Source organism: Oncorhynchus mykiss, chromosome 8 (assembly GCF_013265735.2).
Source record: "Oncorhynchus mykiss isolate Arlee chromosome 8, USDA_OmykA_1.1, whole genome shotgun sequence".
Taxonomy (NCBI): domain Eukaryota; kingdom Metazoa; phylum Chordata; class Actinopteri; order Salmoniformes; family Salmonidae; genus Oncorhynchus; species Oncorhynchus mykiss.
The window spans coordinates 23,372,363-23,386,952 of NC_048572.1; the positions used below are offsets into that span (position 1 = coordinate 23,372,363).

At 44.8% G+C, this 14,590-nt stretch overlaps 1 protein-coding gene across 3 annotated transcripts in view; it reads left to right on the forward strand.

The window, feature by feature from the left end:
• LOC110529639 (EH domain-containing protein 3) overlaps positions 1-14,590 on the forward strand; it is a 37,215-nt gene that overhangs the window by 4,054 nt on the left and 18,571 nt on the right. For all 3 annotated transcript variants that reach the window (XM_036985055.1, XM_036985056.1, XM_036985057.1), the window contains 2 exons: positions 6,558-6,734; positions 9,892-9,989. In XM_036985055.1, the coding sequence (XP_036840950.1) occupies positions 6,558-6,734; positions 9,892-9,989 (275 nt within the window). The remainder of the gene's footprint in view (positions 1-6,557; positions 6,735-9,891; positions 9,990-14,590) is intronic.

Here is a 14,590-nt window from a genome sequence, read left to right on the forward strand (position 1 = left end):
CCCAAACATAATCAAGGGTGACATGTCTGGTAAGTATGCAGGCCATGGACGAACTGGGACATTTTCAGTTTCCAGAAATTGTGTACAGATCCTTACGACATGGGGCCGCGCATTATCATGCTGGAACATGAGGTGATGGCGGCGGATGCACGACACGACAACTGGGCTCAGGATGTTTTCACGGTATCTCTGTGCATTCAAATTGCCAACGTAAAAATGCAATTGTGTTCGTTGTCTGTTGCTTATGGTTGCCCATACCATAACGAGCACGCAGATGAGCTTCCCTCAGACGGTTTCTGACAGGTTGTGCAGGAATCATCTGTCTGGGTGGCTGGTCACAGATGATCCCGCAGGTGAAGAAGCCAGATGTGGCGGTTCTGGGCTGATGTGTTTATACGTGGTCACCGGTTGTGAGGCGTTGGACGTACTGCCAAATTCTCTAAAATTATGTTGGAGGTGGCTTAGTGAAATGAACATTAAATTATTTGTTAACAGCGCTGGTGGATATTCCTACAGTCAGCATGCTAAGTGCACGCTCCCTCAAAACAAAAATATGTTGCATTTTGTTGTGTGTCCCCAGCACAAAGTTCACATGTGTAATGAGCATGCCACACCTGTCGGGGGGATGGATTATCTTGGCAAAGGAGAAATGCTCGCGAACAGGGATGTAAACAAATTTGTGCACAAATTTTGAGAGAAATAGGCTTTTTGTGTGCATGGAACATTTCTGGGATCCTTTGTTTCAGCTTATGAAACATGGAACCAACATTTTACATGTTGCGTTTATATTTTTGTTCAGTGTATAATTAACTAAAATCAGATATATGTGCTGTATGGGCATATGAAAGGCAGAAAGTAGTTGAACCTCTTCTGTGTGTTGAGATGTGTAGCCTAGTACCCTTTTCCTGCTCTCTACTTGTATCATTGCCTTTGTGACATGTTTCCACATCAAACTTTACCAGTGAGACTAAGTGCATCCCTCTTGCTGTGCAGTAATGCCAGTGCATGCTAGTATTTCTCCTGCCATCCTAAGACCAATGGTGAGATGCAGTCCTCTGGTGTCACTGATAAACCCTGCTGTCTCCAACCCTCCAATCTGTTCCGTTATTGCTATAGCAACTTATAGTCACTAATAGTTTCCAGAGCGACTAGTCCAGGAGTTATAGAGAGGCAAGTGTGAGACATCAGTCTGGAATCATGTAGAGAATGCCCCTGGCCACGGAAAGCACTTACTGTGTAGGATCAGGTTGTAAGGTCTGAAAAGCTTTGGGGCACTTCCTAAATGAGCTATTAGCTTTAGGTTGTAGTACTTATTTGCGATCAAGTAATCATATTGCGGTTATGTAATTGAATAGCAGGAGATGAGTAGAGCTTTGTTCTCATGCTTTTGCATATGTGGGTGAGAATGACAGCTGGCTGTGGGTTTGTTGGTAGGGTTCTGTCTCAATCTGGCAAAATGAGTGATCTTAATTAGGCAGTCCTTTGAAATCCACAGTGAAACTAAAACAAATCAAAATCAAATCTAAAGTTATTTGTCACATGCCCTACCGAATACAACAGGTGTAGTAGACCTTATAGTGAAATGCTGTAAGTGTTAATTAAGTAAAAACAATTTTTTGAGTAATTAAACAACAGCAGTAAAATAACAATAGCGATGCTGCAGTATATACAGGGGGTACCGATACAGAGTCAATGGGCGGGGGCACCGGTTAGTCGAGGTAATTTAGGTAATGTGTACATGTAGGTAGAGTTAAAGTGACCATGAATAGATAATAAACAGAGAGTAGCAGCAGTGTAAAAGAGGGGTCTGGGTAGCCCTTTTATTAGCTGTTTAGGAGTCTCAAGGCTTGGGGGTAGAAGCTGTTAAGAAGCCTTTTGGGCCTAGACTTGGCTTGCCGTGCGGTAGCAGAGAGAACAGTCTATGACTAGGGTGGCTAGAGTCTTTGACAATTTTTAGGCCCTTCGTCTGACTCCGCCTGGTATGGAGGTCCTGGATTGGCAGGAAGCTTGGCCCCAGTAAAGTACTTGGCCGTACACACTACCCTCTGTAGTGCCTGCGGTCGGAGGGCGAGCAGTTTCCACACCAGGCAGTGATGCATCCAGTCGGGATGCTCTCGATGGTGCAGCTGTAGAACCTGAGGACCCATGCCAAATCTTTTCAGTCGTCTGAGGGGGACCATGATAGTTTGTTGGTGATGTGGACACCAAGGAACTTGAAGCACTCAACCTGCTCCACTATAGCCCCGTCGATGAGAATGGGGGCGTGCTCGGTCCTCCTTTTCCTGTAGTCCACAATCATCTATTTTTGTCTTGATCACGTAGAGGATGTTGTCCTGGCACTACATGGCCAGGTCTCTGATCTCCTCCCTATAGGCTGTCTCATCGTTGTCGGTGATCAGGCCTACCACTGTTGTGTCATCCGCAAACTTGATGATGGTGTTAGAGTTGTGCCTGGCCATGCAGTCATGAGTGAACAGGGAGTACAGGAGGGGACTGAGCACGCACCCCTGAGGGGCGCCTGTGTTGAGGATCAGCATGGCGGATGTGTTGTTACCTACCCTTACCACTATCGTGTTGAACGCTGAGCTGTAGTCAATGAATAGCATTCTCACATAGGTGTTCCTTTTGTCCAGGTGGGAAAGGGCAGTGTTGAGTGCAATAGAGATTGCATCATCTGTGCATCTGTTGGGGCAGTATGCAAATTGGAGTGAGTCTAGGGTTTCTGGGATAATGGTGTTGATGTGAGCCATGACCAGCCTTTTAAAGCACTTCATGGCTACTGACATGAGTGCTATGGGTCAGTAGTCATTTAGGAAGGTTACCTTAGTGTTCTGGGTGCAGGGACAATGGTGGTCTGCTTGAAACATATTGGTATTACAGACTCAGTCAGGGACAGGTTGAAAATGTCAGTGAAGACACTTTCCAGTTGGTCAACGCATGCTCTGAGTACACATCCTAGTAATCCGTCTGGCCCTGCGGCCTTGTGAATGTTGGCCTGTTTAAAGGTCTTACTCACACAGTCGTCCGGAACAGCTGATGCGCTCATGCATGTTTCAGTGTTACTACTTGCCTCGTGTTTCAGTGTTACTTGCCACAGCTCGCGGCTGTGCTTCCCTTTGTAGTCTGTAATAGTTTGCAAGCCCTGTCACATCCAACGAGCATTGGAGGCGTTGTAGTATGATTCAATCTTAGTCATGGAATTGACGCTTTGCCTGTTTGATCGTTTGTCGGAGGGCATAGTGGGATTTCTTATAAGCTTCTGGGTTAGAGTCCCGCTCGTTGAAAGCGGCAGCTCTACCCTTTAGCTCTGTGCGATGTTTCCTGTAATCCATGGCTTCTGGTTGAGGTGTGTACGTACGGTCACTGTGGGGACGACGTCATCAATGCACTTACTGATGAAGCTAGTGACTGATGTGGTGTACTCCTCATTGCCATCGGAAGAATCATATTCCAGTCTATTCTAGTAAAACAGTCCTGTAGCTGAGCATCTGCTTCATCTGACCACTTTTTTTTATTGACCGAGTCGATGGTGCTTCCTGCTTTAGTTTTTGTTTGTAAGCAGATATCAGGAGGATAGAATTATGGTCAGATTTGCCAAATGGAGGGCGAGGGAGAGCTTTGTATGTGTCTCTGTGTGTGGAGCAAAGGTAGTCTAGAGTTTTTGTCCCTCTGGTTGCACATTTAACATGCTGGTATAAATGAGGTAAAATAGATTTAAGTTTCCCAGCATTAAAGTCCCCGGCCACTAGGAGCGCCACCTCCGGATGAGCATTTTCCTGTTTTCTTATGGCCATATACAGCTCATTGAGTGTGGTCTTAGTGCCAGCATCGGTTTGTGGTGGTAAATAGACAGCTACGAAGAATATAGATGAAAATCCTCTTGGTAAATAGCGTGGTCTACAGCTTATCATGAGATACTCTACCTCAGGCGAGCAAAACCTTGAGACTTCCTTAGATTTCGTGCACCAGCTGTTGTTTACAAATAAACATAGACCACCTCTTACCAGACGCCACTGTTTTATCCTGCCGAAAAAGCGTAAAACCCGCCAGCTGTTTGTTATTAATGTTGTCGTTCAGCCACGACTGTGAAACATAAGATATTACAGTTTTTAATGTCCCGTTGGTAGGATATACACGTGATCGTAGTTTGTCTATTTTTTTTCTATTGATTGTACATTTGCTAATAGGACCGATGGTAAAGGGAGATTACACACTCACCATCGGATCCTTACAAGGCACCCAGACCTTCGTCCCTGATGTCTCTGTCTCTTTCCCCTACGAATGACAGGGATGAGGGCCTTGTCGCATGTCTGAAGTAAATTCTTCACATTCCTCGGTAAAGAAAAAGTATTCCTCCAGTACGGGGTGAGGTAATCGCTGTCCTGGTATCTAGAAGCTCTTTTCAGTCATAAGACACAGTGGCAGAAACATTATGTATAAAATAAGTTACAAATAACGCGAAACAACACACAATATCACAATTGTTTAGGGGATCGTAAAACAGCAGCCATCTCCTCTGGCGCTATTATAACATTCTGTAACCAGATGTGGTCGTGGTCCCTTGGTACAGACAGAGAGAGAAATCCCTGAAGTGTCTCTCTGGTTGCGATTGTACCAGGCTTACGCTGAATTCCAGGTATACCAATCCCTGGACAAGACTGGATTGGATATGGATCACAATTCCCCGGATAAAAATCTTTCTCATCTCTGGAAGCTTTTAATATAATTATACAGATTTTTTTTGTTGCTTGTGCACTCTATAGTTTACTTTGCTAAATCATATTTTGAAGCATCATAAAGCATTGACAAATCATTTATGCTGAATCCCGGCAATATATGTCAGTTTCAAAAGTTGGAATTGTTTGAATATTTAATCAGCTACGGTTCAGCACTGACCAAGTGAGGTGATGACTTTGTGTTGGTTTCCTATTCTGCCTCTGACAGTCATGGTTCAGTCCATTGCCAAGAGTTTCCAGAGCTAGCCTCTCTAATGGCTTGGGGATAGAGGAAACTGAGAGGTGGACTGGGCTAGTGTGGCTACTCTCCATTTCTCTGTGGTTTGTGCCCTACGTGAGGCCACTGTCCTGCAGGATAGGGCCATAGGCAGCGTCTTCAGTTTCCTGTGCTGTGGTGCATTATTCATAGAGGATGTGCCTATGTGGTGGCAGCAAGTAGCAGCGGCTGCAGTAGGAAAAGTGGCAGTGAGAGCTAGGCCTGTGTTTGTGTGTGTGTGTGTGCTGACTCCTCAGTCCTAAGTGTTATGAAAGCACACAGGCTTAGCTCTTTCCTCTCTAGTCTGTTTCCAAACACACACGCGTGCACACACACATACACACTTGCACGCACACACACACTTGCACACACACAAGGTAATTCATTAACGTTGCCATCATGATGGACATAACACAGTCCCTCTGCCTCCCTTCATCTCACCGAAGCCTCAGTGGCAGAGCTGTGGGAAGTAGGCTTGGGCGGTATACCGTTTATACCGCACGCCGGGGTATTTCGAAATACCGAGGGTATGATTTTAAATGCCAGAAATAACAATAACAATAATATATATTTTTTTTAAATGCGGGGGGTTTGGGGCACCAACGTCTCACGGGGGCTGCGGGGGTGCATGCTACGCCACTCCTTATAACTTATAAGTTAAGAATAACTGGAACAATTCTAAGATGTGTCAAATAAAGGATATGCAGCTCAGGGCTCCAGCTATTCATTTGGTTTGCTAACTATCTAGCGAAGTAGCTAGCTGTCAAGATCAAGCTTCTTGGTGATAGTAGAGACATTTAATCCCCACTTGGATCAAAATCCTTGTTGCCTAAATTATTTTGTGGGTCAAAAATGTATATACTTTTTTGGGGGGTATAGCGCCCCTTGTGTGCACGTCCGGTAATACCGTATACCCCGGTATGGTACAGAAACGGTATGACGGTATGGAAATCTAGATACCGCCCAACCCTAGTGGGAAGGATAAACATCTGGGTCTGGAAAATAAGACAATATATTCTGGTTTGTGTCAGTGCTCCTCACATCTATCATTGCAATGGCACTGTGTTATGGAGTTAAACAGTGTATACAGAGAAACTGTACTAGCCAGCACTGTTGACCCCTATGACAGGGTGTGTGTAGAGTGGATACATAGAGTATCAGCTGGTTGACCTCACATCTGTTAGTGCTTTAAGTGTTGAAAGTGGTTTAAAATGACAATTTAGTGCCTTGAGTAATGAATCACCAGAGAAATCAAGTATTTACGATTCAATGCATTTGTAGGATTCTGCACATTCTATAGAATTATGCTAAATCTTTACAATATTACACACAAATCTCTATTTAGAAGAGATTTGACATCTGTGATATTAATTCAGACTCATTCAAGTATAAACTCTTGGACCGTGACCCTATAATTCAACATTGCTAATATTTTATTTTAAAAGATGTACAAGTTTGCCATGTAAAGGGCAGATGTATAGGGGTTGTAAAGTAACAGGTCAACTAAGATAGTGGACAATAAAGAAAAGCATAACCAGAGATCCATGTCTCCTATTACTCCCCAGATACCTGTTGGAGCAGGATTTCCCTGGAATGCGGATCGGACCAGAGCCCACCACAGACTCCTTCATTGCAGTGATGCATGGAGACACGGAGGGGCTGATCCCTGGCAATGCCCTGGTGGTCGACCCCAAGAAACCCTTCAGGAAGCTCAACGTCTTCGGAAACGCATTTCTCAACAGGTGAGACTATAACAATCCACATGTAGTGTTTTTTATTCATCTATAGCAGTGGTTCCCTTTTTATAGTCCTGTACAACTTCAAACATTCAACCTCCAGCTGCGTACCCCCTCTAGCACCAGGGTCAGCGAACTCTCAAATGTTGTTTGTGGCCATCTTTGTAAGCCTGCCACACACACACACACACTAAACAATATGTTTATTAAACATAAGAATGAGTGGGAGTTTTCATCACAACCCGGCTCATAGGAAGTGACAAAGAGCTCTTATAGGACCAGGGCACAAATAATAATATAATAATAATCAATAATTTTGCTCTTTATTTGACCATCTTATTTGTTCGAAAATTGTGAATAACTCACCACAGGTTAATGACAAGGGTGTGCTTGAAAGGATGCACATAACTCTGCAATGTTGGGTTGTATTGGAAAGAGTCTGTCTTAAATCATTTTCCACACACAGTCTGTGCCTGTATTTAGTTTTCATGCTAGTGAGGGCCGAGAATCCACTCTCACATAGGTACGTGGTTGCAAAGGGCATCAGTGTCTTAACAGTGCGATATGCCAAGGCAGGATACTCTGAGCACAGCCCAATCCAGAAATCTGGCAGTGGCTTATGATTAAATTAAATTTTCACAGAACTGCTTGTTGCAATTTCAATGAGACTCTTGTTCAGATATCGGTAAGTGGACTGGAGGCAGGGTATGAAAGAGATAACGAATCCAGTTGTTTGTGTCATCCGTTTCAGGAAAGTACCTGCGTAATTGCACACGCAACTCACTCAGGTGCTTTGCTATATCACATTTGACATTGTCCGTAAGCTTGAGTTCTTTTGCACACAAAAAATCATACAATGATGGAAAGACCTGTGTGTTGTCCTTGTTAATGCAGACAGAAATTAGCTCCAATTCTTAATCATAGCCTGAATTTTGTCCCGCACATTGAATATAGTTGCGGAGAGTCCCTGTAATCCTAGATTCAGATCATTCAGGCGAGAAAAAATATCTCCCAAATAGGCCAGTCGTGTGAGAAACTCATCATCATGCAAGCTGTCAGACAAGTGAAAACCAGTTAAGACAACTTTAAGCTCATCTCTCAATTAAAAAAAAAACATGTCCATATTTTGCCCCTTGATAACCAGCGCACTTCTGTCTGATGTAAAAGCATTACATGGTCGCTGCCCATATCATTGCATAGTGCAGAAAAGGGTCCTTGCTTTAACATAGTAAACCATTTTCACTGTAGTGTTAAAAACATCTTTCAAGCTGTCAGGCATTCCCTTGGCAGCAAGAGCCTCTCGGTGGATGCTGCAGTGTACCCAAGTGACGTCTGGAGCAACTGCTTGCACGAGCGTTACCACTCCATCTCCCTGTCATGGCTTTTGCGCCATGAGTACAGATACCAATATGAGCAGCAGCTACGTTTGGCTACATATGGACCGTTAGTGGAGAGAGTAATGGTTCATGTAATTGGATGTTAATTATTTGACTAGGCTACCTGTATTTGACATTGTATTGTTTTTTCACTGAACAGTAGATGGTTTAAATTTATTTTTGGCAGTGAAACGAGGCTACTCAGGCGAGGAAAAAAACCTCACCCAAATGTATAGCCCTGTTGGAAAGAATAAATGGACTGTTTTTAAATGTGAATCACATTTTTATTTGGCTTACTCCGACGGCGTTGCGTGTATCCCAATTTGAGAATACCTGCTCTATATAGTTGGATGACTCATGTTTGTATACAACAAATGAAAAGCGCACTGTTACAGGTTGTTTTTAGATGCCTTATCAAAGATAGAATGGTGAATGTTCAGTAACTAATTAGCATTGAATATCAATACTGTGCATCAGTTTTTGGAGTTTCACATTCTAAAGGCCCCTGGGAGAAGAATTTTTCAAACTTGCTTTGAGCTCAAATGGCCAAAAGATTTCTCTGGAACTCTACTAGTTAGTCATGTGAGTGTTTCTCTGTGCTCCTGCTGAGTTTCCAATACGTTTCAGATTACAATTTAATTTGAAATTCCAATTTGTTTGAGAATAACCCCACGCTTTGATTTATGTAGGGAAACAATGTAAGTTGCTTAGCTTACTGATGCCAAAGTATTAAATATTTCTCAGTTGGCATGAAACTCACAGTCCTTGAGAGAAGGAAAGGGAGGGAGGCGGACTGAGTGCAGGAGCGAGAGTGAAAGTTAAGTTTAGCCTGCCTCAACGGTAGCTGTGTTTACTATGTCACAGGATGATATCATGTCACAGGATGATATCATGCCACGAGGAGAGACCTGCTACACAAGCTCTACATTCCACCTCTGATTGAATTTCCCTCTGCTCACCGTCCAGGGGTATCCCCTTTTAGTGGCAGACCGTCAGTGGGTCTGTTAACCCTTATCATCTGATGTGCGCGTGTCATACATACCTCACACCTCGCTCTGGGTAAGGGCTCGCTGCTTATTGCCTTATTACCTATTAAGTGTTTCTTAAATATGCTATTCATACTTTGGATCACGAGAGGTTGAGGGAGCAATCAACGTAGGGCTTCCAATGTCAGCACAAGGCTGTGGTCTAATAGCGTGTGTCCTAAGGGAGATGATATGAACACATGGTTTGTGATGGTTTCAGCAGGTGGCTCTGATGTTAAGTAGCAGAACACATGTGTGGAGTAAGGTTTGTTAGGGTTCTTGGCTTAGGGCCGCTCTTTGTCGTACCACAGTAAGTATACAGAAATTTGCCTTGGCTCAGAAAACAGTTTAAACAGATAAACATGTGTATAATGCACGTTCCCTAAGCAGTGAAGACTCCAAGAGTAAAGGGTAGAGTTCAGCTCAACTATGTATCTAACATTCTGATTTATTATCAGTTGTATTTCCGACATCAGTGTGATCAAGTTTCCATAGACAAGAAAAAGCCAATGTCACAGTTGGAACATGGTTGAATGTCAAACATTACCAGTTGCCTTTTTGAATCCTAAGACAAACTGTCCAAAGTGGTCAATACTTTGTTTTACATGAAGAAAACCCAACTATCTGTCTGTGTGTCTATGTGTTAGTCTGGGAGTGTTTGTCCGACTCTTTTTCTGTGTCAGATTTGATCATGTAGGCTCTGTAATTCTTCAGTGTCGGTCTATCTAAAGTGTTTCTTATATCTTGTCTTATGTCCTGTAGGTTTGTGTGTGCCCAGCTGCCCAACCCTGTTCTGGAGAGCATCAGTGTGATTGATACTCCTGGTATCCTGTCTGGAGAGAAGCAGAGGATCAGCAGAGGTATGGCTCTCAACCTCTCCACCCCTCTCTCAACCTCTCCACCCCTGTCTCAACCTCTCCACCCCTCTCTCAACCTCTCCACCATTCTCTCAACCTCTCCACCCATCTCTTTACCACTCCACCCCTCTCTCAACCTCTCCACCCCTCTCTCAACCTCTCTACCCATCTCTTTACCTCTCCACCCCTCTCTCAACCTCTCCACCCTTCTCTCAACCTCTCCACGCCTTTCTCAACCTCTCCACCCCTCTCTGAACCTCTCCACCCATCTCTTTACCACTCCAACCCTCTCTTTACCTCTCCACCCCTCTCTCAACCTCGCCACCCTTCTCTCAACCTCTCCACGCCTCTCTCAACCTCTCCACCCCTCTCTGAACCTTTCCACCCATCTCTTTACCTCTCCACCCCTCTCTCAACCTCTCCACCCCTCTCTCAACCTCTCCACGCCAGTCTCAACCTCTCCACGCCAGTCTCAACCTCTCCACCCCTCTCTCAACCTCTCCACCCATCTCTTTACCACTCTACCCCTCTCTCAACCTCTCAACCCCTCTCTCAACCTCTCCACGCCTCTCTCAACCTCTCCACCCCTCTCTGAACCTTTCCACCCATCTCTTTACCTCTCCACCCCTCTCTCAACCTCTCCACCCTTCTCTCAACCTCTCCACGCCAGTCTCAACCTCTCCACCCCTCTCTCAACCTCTCCACCCATCTCTTTACCACTCTACCCCTCTCTCAACCTCTCCACCCCTCTCTCAACCTCTCCACCCCACTCTCAACCTCTCCACCCCACTCTCAACCTCTCCACCCATCTCTTTACCACTCTACCCCTCTCTCAACCTCTCCACCCTTCTCTCAACCTCTCCATGCCTCTCTCAACCACTCTACCCCTCTCAACCTCTCCAACCTTCTCTCAAACTCTCCATGCCTCTCTCAACCTCTCCACCCCTCTCTCAACCTCTGCACCCCTCTCTTTACCCCTAAACCCCTCTCTTTCTCTCCACCCCTCTCTTTCTCTCCACCCCTCTCTCAACCTCTCTACCCTTCTCTCAACCTCTCCACGCCAGTCTCAACCTCTCCACCCCTCTCTCAACCTCTCCACCCATCTCTTTACCACTCTACCCCTCTCTCAACCTCTCCACCCCTCTCTCAACCTCTCCACCAATCTCTTTACCACTCTACCCCTCTCTCAACCTCTCCACCCTTCTCTCAACGTCTCCATGCCTCTCTCAACCACTCTACCCCTCTCTCAACCTCTCCACCCTTCTCTCAACCTCTCCATGCCTCTCTCAACCTCTCCACCCCTCTCTCAACCTCTCCAACCCTCTCTTTACCTCTAAACCCCTCTCTTTACCTCTCCACCCCTCTCTTTACCTCTCCACCCCTCTTTCAACCCACCACCCATGTCTCCACCCTTATACCCTTCTCTCAACCCCTCTACCCCTCTTTCAACCTCTCCATCCCTTACAATCCCTCTACCCCTCTCTTCACCCCTCTCTCAACCCCTCTACCCCTCTCTCCACTCCTCTACCCATATCTCCACCCCTCTCTCAACCCCTCATCCCATACAACCTCCTCTCCTCTCTCCACCTGTGCTGCTGAACCCACTGAGACATTTGCATAGCCAGTTCTGGATCAAAACTTTCCGTGTGATTGTGTCTTCCACACTGAAACCACTTCTGGAATTACTCTATTAGCATTTTCTGGGACATATTTGAACCTTTAATTCCCAATATTTGTGGTGAAAATAGCAAGCAACCTTCAGATATCCTGCTTCTCTGTGACTGACCTTTTTTTCCTCTGACCCTTTGACCCTTTAAAACCACATACTGTATGGGAAGTCAGGGAAACGTGTAGCGTGGCATTGTTTAAATCTGCATTCAATCATGATGTGTTGAAAGACACCATAGATCAGCGTGAGATACTCTATGCAACACCCCTATGTTTATAGGACTGTGTAACATGGTCCAGCAGCTCTTTCCACATGAATTCCAGTAAACAGTAAAGACCATTGTCTATTAGTCTCTGAGTACACTCTGCTTAATCCTAATAAGAAATCTGTGTTTTATTTCAGTGATGACTCTCATAGGGGTTTCAAAGCTGCAAAGTATGTAAATACACCTTCCTTTATGCCCTCTGATATTCTGAATGCATCTGTGGCTCTGCGAATGGCAAAGGGGACAGGAGTACTGATCAATGTCACCATGATGTCACAGTGTTCCAGCCCTCTTATCATTAAGGACATCAAGACTCTGCAGTAGACATATATGGTGCTTATCACTTAGCCTAGCAGGCCGCCATAGGCTGACCCCATAAACACTCTCTGGAAGGACCTGGCTAGAATGGATTGTCAACATTGTATGTACATGGTGTATTACTTTTTCTTTTAGTGTGTGCCAATGTTTCCCTCACTCTTGTGTCTTTTCACTGATGATAGATGTCACAGTGAGAGATGCAAATACAATTCTTAGAATCCTCAGAGGTGATTGAACGGAAGTATGTCTTGGCACACGCGACACACCAATATTCTGGGAAAAAGGGTCTCTTTGTTCCTTGTCAGGGAGAGAAAAGAGAGAGTAACTCTGGCTTCCTGTGAACCAGTCCAGTCTCATTCCTCACCACAGGGTCAGGGTTACCTCCAGCTGATCGCAACCTGCTGAGAACTCCTACCCTACTGTACCTTAGCTCTCATCTCACCTTGCCGCTACACCTCTACTCTTCTACTGTACCTTAGATCTCATCTCATCTTAGCACTACACCTCTACTCTTCTACTGTACCTTAGATCTCATCTTACCACTACACCTCTACTCTTCTACTGTACCTTAGCTCTCATCTCATCTTACCACTACACCTCTACTCTTTTACTGTACCTTAGATCTCATCTCACCTTACCACTACACCTCTACTCTTCTACTGTACCTTAGTTATCATCTCATCTCCCCTTACCACTACACCTCTACTCTTCTACTGTACCTTAGTTCTCATCTCTTCTTACCACTACACCTCTACTCTTCTACTGTATCTTAGTTCTCATCTCTTCTTACCGCTACACCTCTACTCTTCTACTGTACCTTAGTTATCATCTCATCTCACCTTACCACTACACCTCTACTCTTCTACTGTACCTTAGTTATCATCTCATCTCACCTTACCACTACACCTCTACTCTTCTACTGTACCTTAGTTCTCATCTCACCTTATCTCTACACCTCTACTCTTCTACTGTACCTTAGTTCTCATCTCACCTTACCTCTACACCTCTACTCTTCTACTGTACCTTAGTTATCATCTCACCTTACCTCTACCCCTCTACTCTTCTACTGTACCTTAGTTATCATCTCATCTCCCCTTACCACTACACCTCTACTCTTCTACTGTACCTTAGTTATCATCTCATCTCCCCTTACCACTACACCTCTACTCTTCTACTGTACCTTAGTTATCATCTCATCTTACCACTACACCTCTACTCTTCTACTGTATCTTAGATCTCATCTCATCTCACCTTACCACTACACATCTACTCTTCTACTGTACCTTAGTTATCATCTCATCTCAACTTACCACTACACCTCTACTCTTCTACTGTATCTTAGATCTCATCTCATCTTACTACAACACATCTACTCTTCTACTGTACCTTAGCTCTCATCTCACCTTACCACTACACCTCTACTCTTCTACAGTACCTTAGCTCTCATCTCACCTTACCACTACACCTCTACTCTTCTACTGTATTCTGCCATATCACACTGTGCTGTGCTTTTCTTCTCTTCTCTATGAACTGTCTGAGACCCAAAAAACCTTACCTCACCATTGTATACTCTACTGAAGCCAAGTCTATAGGACATGTGGTGTGGCAGATAGATGTGTGCCTCTGTGTTTGCATCAGGCTCAACTAGGTTGTAATCTCCCCCTGAGATCAGCCAGCCAATCTCTGCTGGGGTCCGTGTCCTCCTGTTTGTTTTGGGCATGGTTAGTTACTTCATTCCACATTCAGCAAAAGTCCATCACCCACCCGATAGCCCACAGTAATCACCCAGCACGGCCCACCCCGGCCGTCAGCACTTTCCTTTGGGCTGCCGGTGTGTGTGTGTTGCAGTGGTGTGGTGGCTTGTGTGTCTGTGGCTCTGTGTTTGGTGAGCTCACGGTCCAGTCGGATTAGGGCTCATTCAGGGGAGCAGAGAGGAGAGAGGAAGCAGAGAGAGAACCCAGCTTTAGAGCTATACACAGGGAACATGGAGTAGTCAGAACCAGAGCCCCTACATACAGAGCAACTCCAATGTCGTCACATAAGCACAAATGTCCAGTAAACTGTGTAACATCATTTGTGCCACAACCAAACTCAAAAGAGCTTATGGAGACAAAATGTATGCAGCAGTTTATGCAGAGTAGGCCTATGTTGTCATTGAATGTGTATTCAAATGTAAAGCTTAGCATTTACTAGTGAAATCCATCCCTGTTTTGGGACTACTGGAAATGCTTGAATGACTAATATGCTGAGGATCTTACTTTGTATAGTCAAGTCGTTCCCATTTTATTAGACCAGAGGCACAAAATTGTGCCTACATGTACTTTCAAATTCACACTGCTGGTCGTGTATCTA